Source organism: Cervus elaphus, chromosome 19, assembly GCF_910594005.1.
Source record: "Cervus elaphus chromosome 19, mCerEla1.1, whole genome shotgun sequence".
Lineage (NCBI taxonomy): Eukaryota > Metazoa > Chordata > Mammalia > Artiodactyla > Cervidae > Cervus > Cervus elaphus.
Window position 1 is genome coordinate 70,839,627 of NC_057833.1, and position 25,021 is coordinate 70,864,647.

The 25,021-nt window shown below is 46.1% G+C and overlaps 1 protein-coding gene across 4 annotated transcripts in view; it reads left to right on the forward strand.

The window, feature by feature from the left end:
• The first annotated feature begins 862 nt into the window (after positions 1-862).
• The window catches only part of RUNX1 (RUNX family transcription factor 1), a 265,457-nt gene continuing 241,298 nt past the window's right edge, over positions 863-25,021 (forward strand). For 2 of the 4 annotated variants that reach the window (XM_043874703.1, XM_043874704.1), the window contains exons 1-2: positions 865-1,066; positions 1,201-1,317. In XM_043874703.1, the coding sequence (XP_043730638.1) occupies positions 1,260-1,317 (58 nt within the window). In that variant the 5' untranslated portion in view covers positions 865-1,066; positions 1,201-1,259. Of the gene's footprint in view, positions 1,067-1,200; positions 1,318-25,021 lie in introns of all 4 variants that reach the window. The other 2 variants (XM_043874705.1, XM_043874706.1) reach the window with 2 other exon arrangements.

Genomic DNA, 25,021 nt, shown 5'->3' on the forward strand with positions numbered 1-25,021 from the left:
ACTAATTTGAATTGTACTTGAGAAAGGCAATACAGGGATCGTTCATGGGTGAAAACAAAAAGTGAACAGTGTTAAGGCAGCCACTGCTTTGACCCCCAAGTACAGAATTTCGCTTTTCTTTGTTTTCCTTTAGCTTCCTGAGTTCAGTGTGTATGTATGTGTGTAAGAGATAAACATAATTTTACCCCTTTATTGAAAAGATGTCCACTTAGGAGGAAGAAAACCACATACTTTTGGTTTTATTAAAATGGTCTTTTAGTCACAGAATTAAAATGCTTTCTTCTTTGCAGGCTTTAAAATACCAGTAAGTTGCTAGACCCTCTTAGGGGTCAGATTCTCATCCAAACATTTCCTTTTATTATTTTTTCCTTTTATAGTTTCGCTTATGCTGTGATCATCTTTACCAGGGGCTGAGTTCTGCTGATCTGATGCCCAGCATCTGAAATGATGGGCTCCATATCCTGTCTGCACAGCAGCCCGATGCCAGGGTTGAATTACTATTGAATAAGCAGCAGTGAAATCTTTATCAAAATAATCAGGGGTTCCCAAAACCACAAATAACAACAACAGGACTCAAGTTGTACTAAATCAGCAAAGATCATTGATATAATAAGATTCTGAGTCACTTTTTTTCTGCAGTCTCTCTCTCTCTCTCTTTCTCTTGCAAAGTCTAATCGGCTATTTTCTTGCACCGCCTGGGGGAGGGCAGGTGGAGGGAAGGAAGGGCATTGCTCAGAAAGTAAAAAAAAAAAAAAAATTTGACATCACTGAAGTCACATGATTGGCAAGAACCAATTAAGATGGGCTATGGAAAGGGGAACAGTTAAATTTGTAATTTGGGTTGTGTGAAAACTTCTTTGGGCCTCATAAACAACCACAGAACCACAAGTTGGGTAGCCTGGCAGTGTCAGAAGTCTGAGCCCAGCATAGTGGTCAGCAGGCAAGACGGATCACTCTGACTGCAAACCACAGGGTTTCGCAGAGTTCTGAACATCATCAACCCACAGCCAAGACGCCGCATTTTTTTTTTTAATCTTTACCAATTTGAATATTTGTCTTTGCAAAGGTACATTTTTTTTCCCTTAGGGCTCAGGGAGCCCTAGAGGTGTCGGGGAAAAAAAAAAACAAAAAGGACCTGTAGGGAACCATGGTTGGGAGTGAGGTTAAAACGGTGACCTTTCTTGGTTTCTCGCTCTTAAGGTAAAAGAACTCATTGAATCCCCCGCCTTCAGAAGAGGGTGCCTTTTCAGGAGGAAGCGATGGCTTCAGACAGCATGTTTGAGTCATTTCCTTCATATCCACAGTGCTTCATGAGAGGTGAGTACACTCTGAGATTTTAATATCTACTTTTGCTCGGCTCTGTAGATAATAAAGTGGCTGCCTGTTGTAATTGGGTGCGGACAGCCCCTGCCGCTCTCCCGTTTGTTTAGAGGGGAGGAATTCAAACACCTCCTCAGGCGTAAGATTTCAAGGCTATTGGATTACTTATTCATCAGATGGCCGCTCTTGAGAAATGTTTTCATAAATACTTAGTTAAGCTGTCGAGGGGTTCCGTCGGTGGGTGAGAACTTTGTCTGGGGCAAGTCAGTTGGGCTGTTCCTGATTAAAATCCTAGAGATCATAAAGCTTGCAGGAAGCTCTCTGGGTTTTCTCTGGTTGCCCCCCTGGCCTGAGATGGCTGTGGCTGAGTTGTCCCGCGCTGGGCAGGCAGTGTGGCCCACATGCCAGCCTGCCCCGGGCTTTAGCGGACTCCTGCATCGCGGCCAAGAAGGCTGGTGCCAGCGTGGGGCGGAGGCAGAGGTCGGCTCACCGCCCAGGCGGGGACACCACAGGGACAAAGTAGCAAGTCAGTTGTCTCCGAAAGGCGGATAATAGAGGAGCCGGACAAGCTGGTCTAGGTTGAAAGCCCCAGAATGGGGCCTTGCTGGGTTATTCCTTGCAGCCTCAATGCAAAAGAGGCTGCCGGCATCTTTTGAGAAAGAATGAAAGGGAAGCATACACAAGTCTCTCCCACCGCCAAGAGCAAGGAAGAAGTTGCCTAAGTCAAGCGTCTGAAGTGGCAGCTGAAGTCATTGAGATTGCATGCTTCCTAATAGAAGCAGCTATTGTGGGGTACCTGCCTGCATGTTGCCAACCAGCCTCCCGAAACGCGCCGAGCTGTGGTTGAGCTCTGAGTGTGTGAGTACGTGTGTGGTGTGCACGGGCGTCTGGGGTTATCTTTGCTGGGTAAAAAGAGGGCCGCGCCTAAACAAACACAAAGAAGAACACAGAAATGTCACTAAGATATTGCCGTGTGCGTCGGGGCGAGCCCTTTGACCAGCGCCTGCAGTGTGTGGCTTGATGGTTTGGCAGAGCTGAGATGGAGTGGGATGGATGGGGTGGGGGGGGTGGGGATCATTCATTTTCTAGCTACAAACGCTCGCGCTCGCGCACCCAAATAGTGTCTGTGACTCATTATTTATTCATCGAGCCAAGTGAGCTGAAGAATGCAGAGGGCTGCCAGCCACTTTGTCACAACAAACGCTATTGTGGATGCCACAGAGCCTCTGTGTTTCCGGGTCCCTGAAATTTAAACACTTGACAAAGATGTGTGTGTGTGTGTGTGTGTGTGTGTGCGTTGTAGGGAGAGTAGGATTTCAGGAGAAGGGGAAGAAAGCAAGTCATTAACTGATTCAAAGCTTCAAATTAAAGGGTTTTCAAGTGCTTCTTTACTGGCAGCTGAGGACATTTTAGTGAAGTTGAGTCATGCGCTGGGTATGAGTCACACATCCTCACGGCGCTGAGCTCCGGCGGCACAAACGCCGGCCGCTGGGGGTGAGAAGCTGTGAAGAGCCCTCTCGCTGCATTTCCTCTGGGCCTCTGACAAGCAAAGGAAGCAATATTTGTAGAATAACAAAAAAAAAAAAAAATCTTCCTGCCTTGACTCTGCTTTCGATACTCTCTCCAAACGATGATTGCTTCCTATTCTATCAACTCAGGAAGGCAGATTCAGGAAATTTTTCAACATTCTGCTGGGTAATAGATGGGATTTCGGTGTGCAGTGCTGGCCTGCCTTCCTGTCCTTACTGGTGAGACAGCGGAGCTAAGTGAGGGGTTCCTGGTGACCCGGCAAAGACGAGACGCTCAGCCCCTAACCCAGCCCCCTAACCCAGTGTCCCCAGGACGGACACTGATCGGACCTGCCCCCCAGGTTTAGGACCTGCCCCCCCATCAGGCAGCATAGCTTTCAAGAGGAACTGTGTGCAGGGGGCTCTAGGACCCCAACCAAGACTCAGAAGGGCTCCTGGGAAAAGGTCTTTTCATTCCTTCTGGTCATTAAAAGGAACTCAGGGACGATTACAATCACTCACTCAAGAATATAATACAGAGACTGAATTTCAGAGACTCAAAGTGAAATCTGGGCCATTTTTCACAGCCCAGTTTATCAAGGTGGTGATTCGTCAAGCTGAGGGTTTGCATCGTCTGGGTTCGCGGTCCACACCACTTGTTTGAGTCTGGAGAGGTAGCAAAACATCACTGCATTTGGTACGATGTGGGCCCTGCCTTAGAGCGTGATGCTAGAAGAATTGCCCTGCTCTCTGTTAAAGTCCGTATTCTCCTCCTAACTGGTACCCTGTTTCCCCAGCCTGGCCGAGAGCAGCGGCCCACACTGTGGTCATTTCTCGTCGCCTGTAATTTATAGCGTGTGTGCCCTCCCCATCTGCAGCTCCAAGAGAGCGGGGAAAATATCTTGTTTTCTTCCTGGGATGGCCCTTTATCAGTGCGTGCAATTCTCACAGGAGGAAACCCATAACTCATTTTTTGAGCAAGATACCCAAGTGGAAATGGAGGCGAAAGAGAGGTGTGGGACCAAGCCAACCATTGTTCCCTTCTGTGGGACAGGCAAGCGAGAGTCTGAGAGCCTGGCATGCAAAACAAATGTGGTCTACCACAGAGAAGGCTGCTGCTGCGCCTTCTCACTGAATGTGCTCAGGCAAGAAGACGAGGCGTGATTGAAATTCCCTGGCATGATCCCCCGTGGTTCACGGCACGCTGTCCCTGCAGGACCCAAACTCAGGTCCCCTGGCGGGGTACCGCGTGAGGGCCCGCAGAGTGGAGAAGGCATGCGGAGGAAGAACATCAGCATGTATGTGTTTTTGCAAAATGCCTCAGGTAGCCGTGTTCTTAGAAGTGGCTTAGTGGTCTATGCAAAGCCTGAATGTTAATATGCCTCCGAGTTCCTAGAACCACAGGTAAAAATCTCGGCGGGGCTGACGCACCGCTGTCTTCTCGAGGTTATCTCTCAAAGGGAATTGCAGGAGCGGAGGCTGAACGCGTGAAGCGTGTCTCTCCATGGGCCTCAGTTTGCCACTTCTTTGCAGAGAAACATTTATGAAGACATCTCTGGCTCTGCTGGAGGTTTAAGATCACACAAAGCCGTTGATTCAACTGGGTATCAGACACCGTGCGAATTCCGTGTCCGTTTGCAAGGCTGCCATAACAAACAAGCATAGACTGAGTAGCTTAAACAACAGAAATCGATTGTCTCGTGATTCTGGAGGCCAGAATCTCACAGAGTGTCCTGGTGTAGCTTTGGTCTTGGGAAGGCTTCAAGGCATCGGGAGGTTGGTTTCTTTTGAGGCCTCTTTCTTTGGCTTGTAGATGGCTGTCTTCTCCCTGTGTCCTCTTGCAGTCCTCCTTTGTAATTATCTATGTCATAATTTCCTCTTCTTACAAGGATACTAGTCATATTGCATTAGATCCCACTATGAGGACCTCTTAATGATCTCTGCAAAAACCGTTTACTCTTAATGATCGCTGCAAAAACCCAGTCTCCAAATATAGTCACCTTCTGAAGTGCTGGGAGTTAGTACTTCAACGTATGAACTTGGGGAGGACACGGTTTAGTCCCTGACGGTGTGTCTTAGCCAGTCTGACTCCCCTGGACCCACTGGGAACCTGTACTTCTCCTAAGTGCCCTCCTGGATGTGGAGGAATCAGATCCCAGCTCCCCCCATGTGAGATGCAACTCTGCGTTCTGAAACTGCCCACACATTTTGAAACTGAGAAAAGAAAAAAAAAAGGTGTTAAAATCTATCTAAACTCACAATCATACCCTTTGCCATTTAGTTCCTTTGCATGCTGAGAGACCTGTGAAAATGACAAGGCAATTTTGAAATGTTAAGCTTTAAAAGAGCAAAAGAACAGTCCCCCAAGAGATGCCAACCTCCTTGGCTCTGCCTCCTCCCCAGGGATCGTCCCTGTAATTCCAGACTCTCCCAAAGGCACACCCCACCCCTGGGTTTGGGAGATAGGCCACAGGAGGCCCCACACCTGCTCAGACTCCAAGGGCTGGCCCAGTGAGCTGCCAGGAGCAAAAGCAACTTTAGAAGGAACAGCTGAGCCAGGGGCTAACCGGCAAGCAAACAGCCTGGGAGAGCTTTGGGAAGCAAATTCATCACCAGGAGGTTTCTCTCTTCTCTTGAAACAGGTCTGAATTGTGGACTTTGAAAAGATCCACCCTTTTCCTAAGAAAGCGAGTGATGCTGGGCCACTGCACACACAGAATCTAAGAGAGACAGGCTTGGGGGATGTTGGTCTAAAGCCCAGAGCCCGGGAGTTTGTATGAGCAGTCAGGACGAAAAAAGAGAAGGGGCCAGGGTTGAACAAGGACCAGGCAGACTTAGTACGGTGACGTCCTTTTCCTTTCTTTTCGGTTTTTCCGGCTTTTTGCCAAAATAGCATGGGACAGCTTCTTTCTTGAGCTTCGGTTTCCTCATCTCTAAAGTGAGGATGGTATCAGATCAGCCAAAAAGTTCATTCGGGTTTTTCCGTACGGTAAAACCCGAGTGAACTCTTTGGCCAACCCGATAGGAGGACCTGTCGTTAAAGTGGCTGCAAGGACTACATTAAACAACCCAAGCACAGGGCTTGGTGCAGTCATAAAAACCGGGCAGTTGATGTCGGCCACGGTGACTGTGGTTCAGCTTTCCAGATGATGCTTAGTCAAGGCCGTCTACTCTCAGAAAGGAGAGGTCACGGGGGACCCCGGGTGGGGTCCCGAAGACAGAGACTCAGGGTGGGGAGGAGACAGTGTGGAGGGTCAGAACCAAGACAGGAGGAAAGGGGGTCTGCCATGCGGGTCCAGCCTAGGCCGAGGCGGGGTGGCAGGACCCCAGTGGGGTGTGGAGTTTGGTGAGTAAATTAGCCGTCCCTTCAACACCACGTCTCTCTTGCTCTATGAGAAAGGGGACAGAGAAAGGGTGAGGGCACTTTGTGTCACTTGGTGGGGTTAGCTGTTCAACGTCGTAGCTAGTTGGGGCATGTTGAGACAGGAATCCCGATGGAAGTTTCTCCTCTCTGAGGCCCTGGCATCACTTGATTCTCCTGAAGGCCCTTCCTAATGAAACAGCCACCTCCTCGCCTGGAGACCCTCCACAGGTTCCCCCGGATCCATGCTTCTGGGGATATTTCCGTGTATTTGTCAAAGCCCTGGAGAATCCAGTGGACAAAGGAGCCTGGCAGGCTATATATGGGGTCGCAAGAGTCGGACACAGCTTAGCGACTTCATGAGCACCAGCACCACCTCCAGTGAAGGCACGTTGGTTGCTTGTCGGGTTGGGGGTGGGAGTGAAGGCCACACAGGAAACTCAAGTGAATTTTCTGTTTCTCAGGTAACTTCCTAGTGACCTAGATGAGTCATTAGATGTCTCCGTGTCTCATCTGAGTTCTGCAAAAGGGACTAATAATGTTCTAGATGAGCTTGCCTCCAAATGACCGAGTTCCTGTTCAAAATCTTTGAATGTGGCAGAGAGAGGTACCATAAAACGCATCGCAAATTGTCTCAGAGTAACAACATGAAGCAATTTTTTTTATTTTATTTCCTAATGGGAAACAGTGATCCTACCATTTCACATATGGCAAGCATTTTCCCATATTCTCTTAAAAAAATTTTTTTTCCAACTCCCATTCTTCAGAGAGCTCCCCAGAAGCTGCTCTGGCACTTAAAAACAAAGTGTTAGTCTCTTAGTCCTGTCTGTCTCTTTGCAACCCCATGGATTGTAGCCCCCCAGATTCCTCTGTTCATGGAATTCTCCAGACAAGAATACTGGAGTGGGTTGCCATTTCTTTCACCTAGACCTTAAAGTTTGCAAAATATTCTTTTTCCAAAAATTTTGTTCCTTGAGCTCTCCTGTCCCTTATTCTCGAGGCCACCAATCCCTTCCTTCAGCCTCTTTGCTGAGTAAAAAAGGCCCCAAGTAATGTGTCTTACTTGGCCTAGTTAGACCCCCGAAAACAAATCAGTATGATGCCCCGGGGTGGTAGAAAGGGAGTGTCTCCTTCAAGAGCTTTACAGACCGCGCACATAATCGGGGAGTGCCTTCAGAGAATTATGGGTGGTTCCTGGACACGAGTTCAGTTTAATTCAGTCGCTCAGTCCTGTCAGACACTTTGCAACCTCATGGACTGCGGCATGCCAGGCTTCCTTGTCCATCACCAACTCCCAGAACTTACTCAAACTCATGTCCATCGAGTCGGTGATGCCATCCAACTATTTCATCCTCTGTCGTCCCCTTCTCCTCCCACCTTCGATCTTTCCCAGGATCAGGGTCTTTTCCAATGAGTCATTTCTTCGCATCAGGTGGCCAAAGTATTGGAGTTTCAGCTTCAGCATCAGTCCTTCCAATGAACAACCAGGACTGATTTCCTTTAGGATGGACTGATTGGATCTCCTTGCAGCCCAAGGGACTCTCAAGAGTCTTCTCCAACACCACAGTTCAAAAGCATCAATTCTTCAGTGCTCAACTTTCTTTATAGTCCAACTCTCACATCCATACATGACTATTGGAGAAACCATAGCTTTGACTAGGTGGACCTTTGTTGGCAAAGTAATGTCTCTGCTTTTTAATATGCTGTCTAGTTTGGTCATAGCTTTTCTTCCAAGGAGCCAGTGTCTTTTGATTTCATGGCTGCATTCACCATCTGCAGTGATTTTGGAGCCCCCAAAAATAAAATCTCTCACTCTTTCCATTGTTTCCCCATGTATTTGCCATGAAGTGATGGGACCAGATGCCATGATCTTAGTTTTCTGAATGTTGAGTTTTAAGCCAACTTTTTCACTCTCCTCTTTTACTTTCATCAAGAGGCTCTTTAGTTCTTCTTCACTTTCTGTCATTAGAGTGGTGTCATCTTCATATGAGGTTATTGATATTTCTCCCAGCAATCTTGATTCCAGCTTGAGCTTCATCCAGCCTGGCATTTCACATGATGTACTCTGCATATAAGTTAAATAAGCAGGGTAACAATATACAGCCTTGACATACTCCTTTCCCAGTTTGGAACCAGGACATAAAACAGAGTCTGAAGCCTCATGTTAGCTTTCACCTGCTGGACAAGTAAGCTAGACACTCCCCAGGATCACACAGCCTTCTCTTTTCATCAAAGGGACATCCTTTCATCCTCTTGTAGCTCCTTGAATCTCTCCCTTCCTCCTCCCCTCTATTATCCTGACAACAATGAATGAAGCCAAAGAAAGAAAAGAAGGAATTCAGGTGGAAAAACCATGCATCCCAAAGACGACTGAAATGATGCATTTTCTTACAGTGACATAAAGAGCTTGAAACTCTTACTAGGGTTTACCGGTGGGAAGTATGTTCAGGTGTACATTAAGGGAAACTTGACTACAGTGGCTCAAGCAGCCAGGCCTTGGTCCAGCACGGGCGACAGGTGGTTCAGGAGTAAGTGGTCCACGGCTGGTACAGCGGGATGCTCTGTGTTCTGGTTCCACCATGAGATGGGGGCCTCAAACCCTTCCTCTTGGAGCTCTGTCTTTTTATTCAATAAAGGAAGCCCCTCTCTGCCAGCTCCCTCTTATGTACCTCATAGGACAGAACCGGGTCACAGGGTCACTGGCTGCAGGGTGCCCGGGGCAGCAGACGTGGCACTTATCAGCTCACAGGGCAGAGGAAGGCAGAGGGGAAGGTGGGTGGGAATGATGTCAGGGAGCCCAGGGCAACATCTGCCAGGCCACATTGTTCCCTGGCAGGTACCCTGGCATTGCTGGTGATGTCTCTTCTCCTATGACCCCCATGTGGGCTGTGCTTTGAAAATACACACAGGGGTGGAGTGAACTGGGAGTCTGGGACTGAAATATATACACTACTGATACATGTCTGCTTTCTCAGTCATCTCCGACTCTGAGACCCCATGGACGGTAGCCCACCAGGCTCCTCTGTCCATGGGATTCTCTAAGGCAAGAATACTGGACTAGGTTACCATCTCCTTCTCTAGGGGATCTTCCTGACCCAGGGAACGAACCCATATCTCCTGAGTTTCCTGCATTGGCAGGCAGATCCTTTTCCACTGACCCACCTATGTAACCCCGATACTATGCCTGATATAATACCTAATGAGAACCTACTATAGCAGCTTAGGGGATTCCAGTCAGTGCTCTGCGGTGACCTAATTAGGAAGGAAATCCATAAAAGAGGGGATATGTGTACACATATAGCTGATTCACTTTGCTGTACAGTAGAAATCACCAGCATTGTAAAGAAACTATACCCCAATAAAACTTTTTTTAAAAGAAAAGAAAATATACTCAGAGAAGCCCTGAGTTATTCCTTCAGTCCTTGGAGGTTGCCAGTGGATACGGGGGGTGGGGAGGATGGTGCTTTTTCTTTTTTTGCTTTATGAAAGAAAATGAAAGCACCTTCAAGGAAAGGTCTTGAATTTTTTTTTACTGAAGTATAATTGACTTACAATGTTGTGTTGATTCCAGGTATACAACAAAGTGATTCAGTTATATACATACATACATACATACATATATATATATATCTCAGATATATAGAGAATATATACATATATCCTTTTCAGAGTTTTCTCCATCATAGGTTATTACAGGGTATTGAATATAGCTCCCAGTGCTATACAATAGACACTCATTTTTTACCTGTTTCATATACAGTGGTGTCAATCTGTTAATCCAAGCTCCGAATCTATCCCTCCCCACTTTTAGTATTTTTTTGGGAGTATAGTTTCTTTACACTGTTGTGTTAATTTCCTCTGTACAACAAAGTGGATCAGCTGTGTGTCTACATGTATCCCTATGCCCTCTCTCTCGAGGCAACCTCTCACCATCCCATCCCACTCCTCTAGGTCATCTAGCACAGAGCCGAGCTCCCTGGGGTACGGAGCAGCTTCCCCCTAGCTAGCTATTTCACACAGGATTGTGTATATATGTAGTGCTACTCTTCCGGTTCGTCCCACGTTCTCCTTCCCCTCCATGTCCACAGCCCGTTCTCTACATCTGCATTTGCAGCCTGTCATACAGAGCAATGTAAGTCAGAGAGAAAAACAAATATTGTGTGTTAATGCAAATACACGGAATCTAGAAACATGGTACTGATGAATGCTCTTTCATTTTTGATTTACTGAAAGCAAAATAGACAGGAGATGGGAGAGTGGGACAGGGAGCCTGTCAAAAGGGAGTCAGGGTCACACCTATTGTCAGGGTCGAAACCCAGAAGCACACTTGACTCTCACAGTGTTACAAAAAACAACCAGCTTTGTATAGACTAGAGTATTGCTTATATAAAAGCCACCACACCTGGCCCCCGGGTTGATGTATCTACTAGTAACTGGAAATAGTTTCCTTTTTTTCTCTTCCTTGCTCTTTTGAATTCTCAAAACCCCATGACCCAACCCTCTACACCTTTAGTTTTGTTTTTTTTTTAAAGAGAATTCTTTTCTACAGAATTTCTGGAGGGAAATTTTCTTTTAAGTCACCCTCCTTAAATTTACCCAAGGGTGTTTTATCTCTGATTGAAAGACAACAACCAGATAATACCCCTCTATCTGGGAGATAGAATACTTATTCATACCTTGTATTTCCGCAAGTTACAGATTATTTTTGCTTCGTAATTACTGGCCTGTCTACTTCCTGAGTCTGGATGCAAATCTACTTCCCTGAAAGTCAATGCCTTTAAAAAAAAAAAAAGCCTTTATTCAGTTTTTCCCTGAAATAAGAAATAGTGTAAATCTTTCATCTTGCTTTGCTTCAAGATCAGTGAACGTGCAGAATCATTGATTTTGTGGAAGACACTGCCCTCCCAGCCCTTGGCCCTTCTGTGTCTACTTTGAGATGGACTTCTCTTTAAAGAGTGGGCTCTCCCAGACAATTCAGGGCCCCAAGGTAGAAGGTCACCCAAAATAGAAATCACAGTTGGCTAGTCGGGCTTGTTCAATGGCCTCTACTGCTTTTAAGACTGATGCTTCTATGTGTAAATTTGCCTCCTGTGCTAAACTGATTCAAAGCTAAGGACTCAAGGTGTTAAGTCTTGAAGCCATGTCCGTTGAAAGAAATACGTCACTGACATTTTGCAAAATTTCTGCCCACCTTCCTTGCCAACCATCTGATTTTTACTCCTGGTCTTTTGGATGTCCTCTGTGCAGACTAGGACTCCTAAAATAAACCCTTTCTGATAGGGAACAAAATTAGAAGATATGAACCATAAATCAAATATAGCCTCGGACCTCAAAGCAAGCCTCTATTTCCTCTTCTCCTTGAGAGCCATATTGGTCCTGAAAAGCACGTGGATTTTTCTGAAAATGTATAAGAATTCAGACTTTTTTATTAGTAGGATGTCTTAAAGAAAGACATAGAAAATATTCCAGTGGTCAACTTGTCAGATAGGGATATATTAAAAAGAGCAAATGAAAGTCAGAACCCCGGGATTAATAGATACACACTACTGTATATAACATAGATAAACAAGGGTGTACTGTATAGCACAGGAAACTATATTCACTGTCTTGTAATAACCTATGAAGAAGGGTCTGAAAGACCTATGATGGAAAAGAGTTTATGTATATATACACACACACACACACACATATATATACACATAGCTGAATCACTTTGCTGTACGCTTGAAACTACACAACATTGTAAAACAATGTACTTCAATAAAAATAAAGTTAGAACTCTGAGCACATGGCTCACTCTTAGGTGGTCACAGGCTGTTGTGAGTGGAGTTTTTTCAAGGAGGCTAACCACGGTGTCAGAAAATCTTTCATTGCTCGGTGAAGGAACAATTTCCATCTTCTACACACACACATAAAAAAGATCACAGTTAACCTTTGATGTTCATTTTTATTACAGCTTCAAAATGTGCAAAAGAGAATGTAGACTAAAATACATTAGTTTGGGTGCCATTTTTCCAGGAGCAGTTTCAACACCAACCACAGTTTGCTGTTTTATTACACAGCTTCTGTTTGCACTTTGAACTACGTGCCTGAGGCCGCTCACTCCACACCATCTGCAAGCTGCATCTGTGCAGCCCCATCCACCTTGCTAACAGTCACAGCTGAACTTGACATTAACCCACTTTGAAAGTATACAATCTGTAAACTCTGAAATTGCATATAGATGTATACACACATGCACACGTGCGCACTCACACACACACATATGTAGCCCATGCAAAAGTCTGGAGGAATTAGGAAGAAGGGAAAAATTAGCTGTATCTTTTATGAGTTTGCTCTCTTGTCTCTGCCTTTTGCAGCCTGCGGCTGAGTAGCATAGAGGGATTGAGTGATGATGAAATGATCCAGGCATGGATGGGTATGAAGAGAAACTCACACTGCTGTTTTATTATTATTGACTGACTCCACCATTTAGAAAAATCAGGATGGCTAGGACTCCCAAAATCCGAGAGGAAAGAAATAATTACTGAACAATTTTAAACAAATATTAGGGCTGCGAAAGGGATGGGGTCGTATAAAGAAGTACAAACACCAACAATGGAAATTCTGTTCAACTGCCAATCATCCCGCATCATTACTTCATATTAAAGAAAAAAAAAAACTATGCCTCCAACATGCTTCCCACTAGATTGTGTTTAAAACAAAGAAGTAATTGTATCCTAGAGGTGGATGAATCTGTTTAAATAACAAATGAACTATGAGACATATAAACTATGAGATATTGTCACATGTGATACATTCTAAGGTATGTGTGTGTGTTTTCTATATATAGTTCTATCTAGTTTCTACTGGAATCTGAAATTATATAACTGTCATATATAAAAGTACATAACTATAAAAATATAAAAATGACTATATTTTTTGGCTGGAATCATGTTAGACACCTCTGTGCCTTAGGGTACAAGAGACATTCCCTTGTCAGAGGTCCTACTCTTGGCTCAGTGCCTGAGTCAGAACTGGAAGTTGGGTCAGCTCTGCTCCTGATCCTAGAGTTTTGCAGACACTGGACTTCAGGGACTGATTCTGCTCAGGAGACTAAATAGTCAGCAGACTCTTCTAATCACCTCCATTCCATCACCTTGGTCAGACGCCACAGCTCTCATCAGGCTAAACCCCTTGCTCTGTGTGGAAACATCAAGTAGACAATTTCTGTGGAGCCCACAGGCCCAAAGATCCACCACAGGTGCGTGCAGGATGTGGAGCCGCCCCACCGGTGCAGCCTGGATGCTCTCTCCTGCCCAAGGGTTCCGGGTGCCATCTCTTACCCAGAAACCCAGCACCACCTGAGCCAAGCATCCCCCTGTGCCCACCACCCAGCCTGAGGCAACTTTACGGTCAACCAGGTTGGTTCTGATGAGCATCTCTTGTGAAATCTGGATGACCAGCAGAAGAGCAAGTGCTTGTGTTCACACAGAGGGACAGAGGGTGTAGGATGGTGTCCCGCCGAGGCTGCCAGCCTCCGGTTCTCAAAGGGCCCCCTGGGAAGTGGGGAGTGCTCTCTTCTGACCAAATTTGAACCCGGCTATGATTCCCATCAAGGATGTATGTCCCCATGACACTCTGCATTCAAAGCTGTTACTCTCAAAGGTGGCCTCCCTCAGGAGAAATATCAGTCTCTCTGTCTCTGTCTCTCTGTCTCCCTCTCTCTGTCTCTGTCTCTCTGTCTGCCTCTGTCTCTCTCTCTCTCTCTGTCTCTATCTCTCTGTCTGTCTCTTGTGCACACATACACACACACACACACACACACACACAGAGGAAGGTATTCAAGTCCCATGCTTTCAGGATTCTAGTGGCTCCTCTTTGCCTGAAGCACTCAATTCAGCAAAGCTGCCTCTGAGTGGACCAGTAACCACTGAACAGCAAGGCAGTCGTTTCCAAACACTTTTGATCACATCAAATAGAAGTAAAGCTTATTTTAGTATGCCCCCTAAGCCTATGCATATTTATTTATTTAGAAACTACATGCCTGTCCTACTGTACTCATACTACCGTACTGTATAATTATAGTATGCTCAGTGTACAACACATCCCCAAAATAGAAATTAAAATAAGATGAAAACTAAAAAGGCAAATTATGATGGTTTTCCTTTCCCTCCCTTGCTCCTGCATGAATACCTCAGTTTAAATCAGGAGGTCCCCAGGCAACTATACATTTCATGCTCACTGAGACTCAGCTTATATGAGCACCCTTGAGTCCTTCAGCTGGAAGTTCCAATAGGTGTGTTTGGTTTGGTCTTTTTATTGATGTACAGTTGGTTTACAATGCTAATTTCTGATGTACAGCAAAGTGATCCAGTTATACACACACACACACACACACACACACACACACACGTGTGTGTTTGTGTATATATATTCTTTTTTGTCTTCTTTTCCATTATGTTTCATCATAGGATAATCAATATATACAGTTCTCTATTCTCTACAGTCAGACTATGTAGTTTATCCCTTTTACATGTAATAGCTTATGTCTGTTAACCCCAATCTCCCGCTCCGTCCCTCCCCCAACCTCCCACTGATGTTGAAGTATCAACTCTACTCCAGAAGGAACTGTGTATTCTTGAGCCCCAGGCACTTCTCTATGAAATATCATTGGTGCAGAAGCCACGAGGTGGACAGACCTGACCAGCCAGTAGGTCAGGGAGCTGGGAGCCCAGAGCTTGGGGTCAGCAGATTGGTTTCTATCCCCTATGTGAACTTGACCTGCTTCCCCAACCTTGCAGAGCCTGGGTTTCTCATCTGTAAGTGGGCGCAATGATCCAGATGATTGTCAAAAGGATCGGAGATAATATATACAAAGTAATGGACACAGAGAAGAAGTCAATAAGGAAAGGTAACCATGGGAAATGCCACTGAAGGTGTCTAGAATGGAGGCAGGGCAGGAGCCTCTGCTGAGCCCAAAACATGGCCTGGTAGCTGTGCCAGGAAGAGCAGCACACAGCGGAATGGAGAATTGGGTCTCTTCCTCTCTCCACGCAGCCATGCAGAAATGGTCTTAGTGCTCCACGGCAGAGGGCTGAGCTTACAAATGTTAAAGCTGACCACGTGCTTGCTAAGTTGCTTCAGTCCTGTCTGACTCTTCGCGACCCGATGGACTGTAGCCCACCCGGCTGCTCTGTCTGTGGGCTTTCCCCCACAAGAATACCGGAGTGGGTGGCCATGCCCTCCTCCAGAGGATCTTCCCGACCCAGGGACGGAACCCGCGCCTCTTGTGTCTCCTCCATTGGCAGGCGGAGGAGACACTTCTTTACCACTAGCGTCACCCGGGAAGTCCTCTGCAAAGCTGATCACAGCAATGGGTAATGTTTATTGAGCGTGTGCTCTGCGCCAGCCCCTGGCACTGTATCCAACTTTTCCTTGTGTCACCTCGTTAAATCCTTCACAGAAACCTGTGAGTAGGTCGACTCATTGCTAATCCTCTTTTTATTCGGGGGGCGTGGCATGCGGAGATGAGGGAACCTGCGGTGAGGCTTCTGGTCAAGGAGGGAGCCAGGTTCAAATGGAGGGGTTCTCTCTGCAGGGCCTGCAGGGAGAAGAGTGGCTCTTACCATTCTCAGTTCGACACACCAGGGAGCTGAGCTTTATGGAGCTAAAGACTTGCCGAAGCCCCTGGACAGAAGGTGATACTGTGAGGAGGTGGGGAGGGGGCGTTGAACCTCAGGGAGCCTCAAGCTGGGACCACTGTCCACTGGCAAAGTCCACTCTCCTGGACAGCTGGCATGCCTCTGGACACACTGGGTGGCTTTAGGTGCCCACCATTGGTATGAATGCCTCCCCTGGCCACTAGCTACATCCTCAGGGCCCCTCCCCATCAGAGCTGCCCCCCCGAGAGAAAGAGAGAGAGACACCCTCTCTCTCTCTTGCTAATGAAGGATGCCACTCTAAGCCAGCAGTGCTCAAACAAGTGTACATCAGAATCACCCGTTCTCAAGATGATGGTGATAGGCTGGTTGGGGGAAACCATGACTAAGCCTTTCTTCCCAACCAGATAGTTGTCAGTTTAGCAGTCTGGCCATTTGTCTGGAGTAAGACTAGTTTGATTCAAGGAGGCACTTCCTGAAAAAAAAACCTTTAGGAGGCGCTTGCTCTGGGGATCATGTAAAGCTGACCCTGAACTTGGAAAGTTTTGGAGAGATAGCACCTCTTTTAAATGCTGTGTCTAAGGTGCCCCTCTTGCCCCATCCACATCCTGGAACTCACGTATGGGAGAACCCTCCAAATGATGCTCCCTGACAATCAGGGACCTCAGACCCCAGTCCATCCTTCAGGAAGCCAGGGAGCCTCTGGGAGCCCACCTGTCAAAACCATCACCCTGGCCAGGGTTTTCAGTGATGCTCCCAGAAAGCATGCACATCCAGCTATTCCCATTGTTGGGATAAAAACTCCACCCAGAAGCAGGTGATTAGCAAAAGTAGTCTCACACCACCACCCACCCATTCACCTCCACACCTCACATCACAAGCCCTCAGTTGCAAAGCCAGAGACCCACTCCCTGGTGGGCCTTTGGGAATCATCTCTCTGTCCTTCTGCAAATATCTGTCATTTCAAAAGTCCACATCTCCAGCCCTCTGACATCATTACAAATCCTTCTCTCAAGCAGGTGGGTTTGAGGTTTTCTTTTTTTTTTTTTCTCTCTGACCTTATTTGTTAAAAAAGCATGTCTCATTTGATTATTCTCCAGCAAGTTACCACAGGGTCGCACAAAGTTCCTTCCCTTTCTCCTTGGGCTCCACATGGCAAAGGACACAATAATTAATTACATGCCTCCCCCCACCCCTTCACCCAAGCCAGCTCCCAGCCAGTCAGCAGAGAGTCGCCTGCTTGCCTAGAAGCAGGGAGCCCGGCCAGCTTCTAATTGTTGTTATGCAAACATCGTAATGGGAACAAATTAAAAGGCGCTCAGGCTAATTATTCTTCACAATAAAAAATATAATAATAAACTAATAAAGCTCCTTTGGAAAGGTGACTCTGTGTTAGACTCAATTTCCTTATACAGAGTATTAAGGGAAATAAAAATTTCACGGTGTGAACTGAAAAATTATCGCTGGGGAATTCTTGTGACTCAGAAAACACCCTCAGCATGCTTACAGCCAGCTGCCTACACCCCAGGGCCTGGCCTCACCCCCAGCTCCACTTCCCTTCCTCCTTCTTCCATCTTCCCTCCATGAGTTCCACTTGACCTTTACTCAGGTTGAGTTCTTTCTGGGGAGTCTTGGCCTTAGGTCCAAGCTGACCCCCTTCCCGCCAAAGTGGCCTCAGTCTGAGGTCCAGCACCCCACCCCACCCCCAACCACCACCACCATTTCGTGTGACAGATTTTACCCCCTCCCACGTCAGTTTCCAGGTGGCTCAGCTGGTAAAGAATCTGCCTGCCCAATGCAGGAGACATGGGTTTGATCCCTGGGTCGGGAAGATCCCTTGGAGGAGGAAATAGCAACCCACTCCAGTAGTCTTGCTGGGAAAACCCCATGGGCAGAGAAGCCTGGTGGTCTACAGTCCACGGGGTCGCAAAGAATCAGACACGACTATGTGGCTGAGCATGCAAGCACAGACGCACATCGGGTTAGAACCCAACAGGTCATTGACACAGAAGCAGTTGTTTCAACACAGCCTCTTCCCTCTAAGTCAGCTTTCCCATAAGCACCTCACAACCTGAAGGAGTGAAAATCTGAGGGACCTTGACCCCACAGCTTCACGTCAGCCTGGACCACCCCTGTGGCCTGGACCTGAGGACAGGTTCTAGAAAAGTCCACAATGGGGGAGAGAAGAGAGGGAGTCCTCCATCTCCTCAGGGAACCTGCCCACTCTCCCACCTCCCTACCTCCCCACACCCCCAACCCTGACTCCCCGCGGCCCCCAGGCTCAGTTCCACCCTGCTTCCGTCACACTCCTCTTGGGAAAGCTTCCAATCTTCACATGAGATAATTAAATGACACTGTTGCTTATAAATGATGACAAGTACAGCTAACATTCGCCAATGGTTTATAATGTGTCAGGCATGATCCCTCCTTCATCTCTTTTAATCAAAAACTTGGGTGTAAGTACAACTCTTATTTTTTTTTTTTGAAAGTGAATGTTGTGGGTTTTTTAATTAATTGTTATTGGAATCCAGAAAAATAACATAGGTGATCTTATTTGCCAACCAGAAATAGAGACCCAGATGTAGAGATAAGCACAGCTCTTAATCCCCAGTTGATAAAGATTTTAAAAGGAGGATGTAGCAGAGATGGGTGAAGAAAGCCTCCCGGCCACACAGCTAGTAGGAGGCTGAGCCTGGTGGGGAGCATGGACTCCGTGCCTTACTCACTCGCTCCCACCTTACAACACGGGGCAGAGCCTCTGGGTGTAAATCCAGCTCTGTTTCCTGCTGTGTTGCCTTGGGCAGACGGCCTCACCTCTCTGGGCCTCCCTTCGCTTCACCTGCACAGAGTAACGGTGATGATGCTCACCTCATAGACAGTCGTGAGACATGTGTTAGGAACGACATGGGACACCTCGCATTGATATTACCACTTGTAAAGCGCTTTTTCTTTCTATCTGAGTTGCCCTTGTGTGTTAGACACCATTCAGTTTGATGTTCCCCTTTCCCTCTTTACACAGTAAGGCCCCCCCAAACCCCCAAAGTGGACCCTGATCCCATCATTCATGTGACTGTGTGTGGGTGTCTAATGCCTCCTGGCTGCTGGCCGCGAAGGACTGACGTGCGGGGTGAGGTCTGGGGTGAGAGGAGCCTGGGTGACATGGGGTCCCTCATGGGGCTGTGTGCACCCTTGCACCCTGGTCAACCCCTCCCTGGAAAACTAAGAGGCAGCTGCCTGAGATCTCTCAGTCCTAGTATTATTTTTTTTTTTTTTGAGCTTTTTGTTTCATTTTTGGGTTTTTTTTTTTTATTGCAGCATAGTTGTTTTACAGTGTTGTGTTAGTTTCTGCTGCACAGCAAAGTGAATCAGTTATATATACACATGTATCCAGTCTTTGTCACCATAGAGCACTGAGTTGAGTTCCCTATGCTACATGTTAGCTGCTCACTAGTTATCTATTTTATATATAATATCAATAGTGTATATATGTCAATCCCATCTCCCAATTCATCCCACCCAGCCCCCTTCCTCCCTTGGTGTCCATACGGTTGTTCTCTATGTCTGTCTCTATTTCTGCTTTGCCAATAGGTTCATCTCTACGATTTTTCTAGATTCCACATATACACATTAATATACAATATTTGTTTTTCTCTTTCTGACTTACTTCACTCTGTATGACAGTCTCTAGGTTCATCCACATCTCTGCAGATGACACAGTTTTGTCCCTTTTCATGGCTGCATAATATTCCATGGTATATATCTGTCACATCTTCTTTATCCATCCCTCTGTTGATGGACCTTTAGGTTGCTTCCACATCCTGACTACAGTAAATAGTTCAGAAGAAACATGCACCGCAATGTTCACTGCAGCTCTGGTTTTCTAAGGCATCCGGCATCATGCAGCCTGACACTTTGCCCTCTATTAACTTCACCAGTGTTGACATGGGGGTGGGCTCTTTCTTTGTTGAGGGGACCTGTGTGTCACAGGAAGTATAGCTGTGACCTAGGTCCACACCCACTAGCAACCAGTAGCTCCACTTCTCCAAGATGTGACAACAAAAACTGCAAACAGGGCCCGATGTCCCTGAGGCCTACAGTTACCCTGTTTGAGAACTACTGGTCCAGAGATTCCTTAGGAACCAGTGTACTATGGTCACTTCCTATTTATTTATGGGCCAAAGAAATAAAAAAATGTAGAGGAAACTGAAAATGTTTTAACTCTACATTCAGAAAACTAAGATCATAGCATCCAGTCACATCACTTCATGGCAAATAGAGGAGGAAACAATGGAAACAGTAGCAGACTTTATTTTCTTGGGCTTCAATATCACTGAGGATGGTGACTGCAGCCATGAAATTAAAAGACATTTTTTTCCTTGGAAGAAAAGCTATCACAAACCTAGACAGAGTATTAAAAAGCAAAGACATTACTTTGCCTACAAAGGTCTGTCTAGTCAAAGCTATGGTTTTTCCAGTAGTCATGTATGGATGTGAAAGTTGGACCATAAAGAAAGCTGAGCATTGAATAATTGATGCTATTGAACTGTGGTCTTGGAGAAGACTCCTGAGAGTCCCTTGGACTTCAAGGAGGCCAAACCAGTCAACCCTAAAGGAAATCAAGCCTGAATATTCATTGGAAGGACTGATGCTGAAGTTGAAGCTCCAATACTTTGGCCACCTGATGTGAAGAACTGATTCACTGGAAAAGACCCAGATGCTGGGAAAGATTGAAGGCAGGAGGAGAAGGGGATGGCAGAGGATGAGATGGTTGGATCACCAACTCAATAGACATGAGTTTGACCAGGCTCTGGGAGATGGTGAAGGACAGGGAAGCCTGGCGTGCTGCAGTCCATGGGGTCGTGAAGAGTCAAATATGCCTGAGTGACTGAACAACGAACCACAACAATGATTTGATCCTCCACGGCATGGTTGTACTCCTACACCAAGTTTGAACCCTGATCCCACCCCATCCCTTCTTGTTGATTCAAGCTGTCTCTAACAGCTAGCGGTCCATGACCAGGAAGCTTGAGAGCAGAGTGATCAGTCATATTCCCCATAATTAAAAGCAGAAACTAAAACCATCCATGATTCCAGTCTACTGAGGACAAATCAAAAAGAACTAATATGCCAGGATTACCTTCCAGCGGAAGCCGGGCCGGTTAACTCAATCCTTAATAGTTTTCCTACTGAAAAAACTAGGGCAAGGGAGAGAAAATTAGGTACTCCTAGAGCAATGCCTATCCCACTCCAGTACTCTTGCCTGGAGAATCCCATGGACGGAGGAGTCTGGTAGGCTGCAGTCCACGGCGTCACATAGAGTCGGACACGACTGAAGTGACATCACAGCAGCAGAGCAAGGCCTCTAGTTTGCTTTGGTTGATGTGCATACATATGTATTCAGTCGTGTCCAACACTTAATGACACCATGGACTGTAACCCACCAGGCTCCTCTTTTTCATGGGATTCTCCAGGCAAGAACACTGGAGTGGGTTGCCATTTCCTCCTCTAGGGGAACCTCCCAACCCAGTGATCAAACCCGTCTCCTGAGCCTCCTCTATTGGCAGGCAGATTCTCTACAACTGAGCTACCAGAGTTTCACTTTTCTACATGCTATTTTCAAATCCCTTCTAGAAGGATATTTCTCCATGCTTCTCAGCACAATTTCCATCACACCCAAAATTTCTGGTAGCAGGATCATTAAGAGTCACCTAAATAGGCTGTTGATCAGTGGAGAGAAATCACTGTGCAGGCTGTTCTTTACAAATGAGCCTCCTACATTGGCAGGCAGACTCTGCAACTGAGCCACCTGGGTTAATGTACATAATGATTAAATTCAGAAAACAGAAGTAAGCTGATAAGAAGTGCTAAGAAAGCACTGTTGGAACCTCAAGTTTTTACTGAACAAGCACTATTATGTAGCATTTTCCATGGGCTGGGCCCTGCTCTAAGTGCCTTACACACAGAAACTCGTGTCATCATTGTCCCCTAGACAGCAGAGACAATTAGCCTCCTTTTTTATACATGAGTGGCTAGGGCACAGACTGGTCAAGAGATTTGTCCAAGGTCACACAGCTGAGAAGTGGCAAGGCTGATTTCAACTCTAGTCTGGTTTTGGATCTTGAGCACTTAACTATTGAACTGTGCCTCTTTCCATGAGATAGTCTTCTAGAGAGGGTCTAACCTGGACACTCACATTGTCTGGAATAAATTCAAAGTGAGTAATCTGAGTCTCTAATTACAGACATCATGGGATGGTAGACTATGATTTGATGATGAAAGAGCTCTTAACTCTTGACACTGTACTTGAAACACATGGTACTGTCAGTCTGAATCTTTCCAGTGCCTGATTTTTTAATAATTCATTTTCCTTCCCTTTTTGTAAAGGGACTGTTAGCAGGTCTTTGATGAAGCTCTTGAAATCTAGAAAATAGGTAATCAAAAAGACCAGCTAATGACTGATTCAAGGACCTATAAATCACTGACGATTTGGTCAAAAGTTTCAAAACTCCCAAAGCACATTCAGTTTCACTTTTCTACATGCTATTTTCAAATCCCTTCTAGAAGGATATTTCTCCATGCTTCTCTGCACAATTTCCATCACACCCAAAATTTCTGGTAGCAGGATCATTAAGAGTCACCTAAATGGGCTGTTGATCAGTCACCTAAATGGGCTGTTGATCAGTGGGGAGAAATCACTGTGAAGGTTATGAATGCTGGGTACTAGAGCAGGTCTCCCCGTATCCCCACCACAGACATGGATGGACATGATCTGTGTTTGATTTCTGAAGCAAGAGGGCTACCAGAGTGATGCTCTGATGACCAAGTCTTCTAGGACACCCATTGGAGGATCATGCAAAAGACCACATTCTAGTTCTGGCTCGTGTTTATTCAGCCCATGAAGCTACTGTAGCACTCACCGAAATGTTATCAATAATTCAAGGTTTTCTGTTTATGGATGCATTCTCCTAGAGACTAAATTCTTCGAGAGAGAAGCTTTTCTCATTCTCATTTTTCTCTTTATTCCCAATACATGGCAGTGTGCAGACACTCAACAAATGTTGGATGGATGGATAGATGAACTGAGGGGTGGGCCGATGGATGAATAGATGGACAGACAAATGAGTAGATAGAACGTTGGGGCTCCATCAGCCTTGTACTTAACTGCTGAGCTGTAGAAACTCTAGTGGATATGAGCAAAAGAGTCCACAGTGACAATTTAACCCTCCATAGCATATTTGTATTCCTTCGCCTGGTTTGTACCCTGGTCCCACCTATACAACCACGTCAGAGAACAAGTAACTAGGACCTCCACCCTGACTTGGTTCCCCCTTAAGACTTGTGATTAGCTAAGAATAGGAAGGAATGTGTGGGCATAATGTAGCAAAGAAGTGCAGGTGTCAGGGGCCAATTCCACTTCTGTCCAAAGAGTGTCAAGCTAGAAGTCCTATGGATGTTCCTTGTGGGAGGCTAGGCAAGTGTAAGAAGAAACATTGAAAAGTGCTCCATAGTCAAGGGGTTTCTTTCTGTTCCTGAGTTGATTGGTTTGTGCTTTAAATAAGGTACATATGTGGAAAGAGGAATGCCCATGACCGAGACAGTCATAATCACAGTACTGAAAATGAGGCCCAGTCCATTTCCCACTGGGTCACCTCTACAACACCAAACAAAGGCCAGAAAAGATGCTCTGCATTCCTGTCATCTGCTCAAAGAAACTTTTTTAAATGGGAAATCTTAACTATGTCTTTTTCTGTTCGGAAAAGGAAAGTATTGGAACATCAGAAACAGCTGGTGGATAACACACAGTAGATGTGCCTGAAGTTCTAGGTCTTGCCTGTCTTAGTGAAGTCAGGGACTGAGCATGCCTGTGGACTGTCCTGCTGGACCTCAGACCCATTGTGCCCAGCACCATGTCTGTATATCCTTCAATTTATTATTGTTGTGTAGTTGCTCAGTCATGTCCAACTCTTTGCGACCCACCAGAACTGTAGCCCACCAGGCTCCTCTCTTCATGAGATTTTCCAGGCAAGAATATGGAGTAGGTTGCCATTTCCTTCTTCAGGGGATCTTTGCGACTCAGGGATCAAACCAGCATCTCCTGCATTAGCAGGTGAATTCTTTACCATCTGAGCCACCAGGGAAACCCATCTTTCAATTTAGGGGAGCGTTATCTTCAGTGAAATGTTGGGCAGGTGATGTTGTATTATGTGACTTCCCCTTCCACTCCAAGACTTTGGGCATCTGTTGAATAATTGTAGGGTCTGATACTCCAAATCACCCCTAACCATTACCCAAAATTCCCTCTGCACATAAATCCCCTTTAGCCAAGCCTGAACTTTGGGCATGTGGAAGCGCCCAACTTTGTCCATACGCCATGTCTGTGAAAGAGAGGAATTCTCTGAAGGTTAGACCTCACTCTTTGCTCCATTCAAGAATGTTCCTTAGTGGATCTTCTGTTCAAATAAATGCCTTCTTATCTTTGTTATTGGCATACTTCTCCTTAACATTTGGTCTCCTGGTTCCTTCCTCATGAGTTTATTTGTTCAGATCCTTTCTTTTATTGAGATCATATGTAGGGAACTTCTTGTCAGAGTAGTCCCTCCTCCTTACTTTTCCTATTTTCTTCTCTATGTCTGCCACCTTTGAATATCTGAAATCAATGGTTCTTAACTAGAGAGAGAGGGTGAAAGGTGCAGGGGTAGTTTAGTCCCCCAGACACGTTTGGCAATGTCTAGAGGCATTTGGGGGCTTTCCTGTTTGCTCAGCTGGTGAAGAATCTGCCTGCAATGCAGGAAACCTAAGTTCAATCCCTGGGTGGTCACAGCTGGTGGGGAGTAGCAGAAGTATGTTGGCATCCATGGGGTAGAGGCCAGAAGAGCTACTGAACATCACTGAAGGCACAGTACATCCTCACCACCAACAAAGAATTTGCTTGTTGTTCAGTCGCTAAATTGTGTCCAACTCCGAAGCAACCCCACGGACTGCAACATACCAGGCTCCTCTATCTTCCACTGTCTCCCAAAGTTTGCTCAAATTTATGTCCATTGAGTCTGTGATGCTATGAACCATTTTATCCTCTGTCACCCCCGTCTCTTGCCTTCAATCTTTCCCAGCATCAGGGTCTTTTCCAATGAGTCAGCTCTTCACATCAGGTGGCCAAAGTATTGGGTAATCAGGTCCCACATATGAATAAT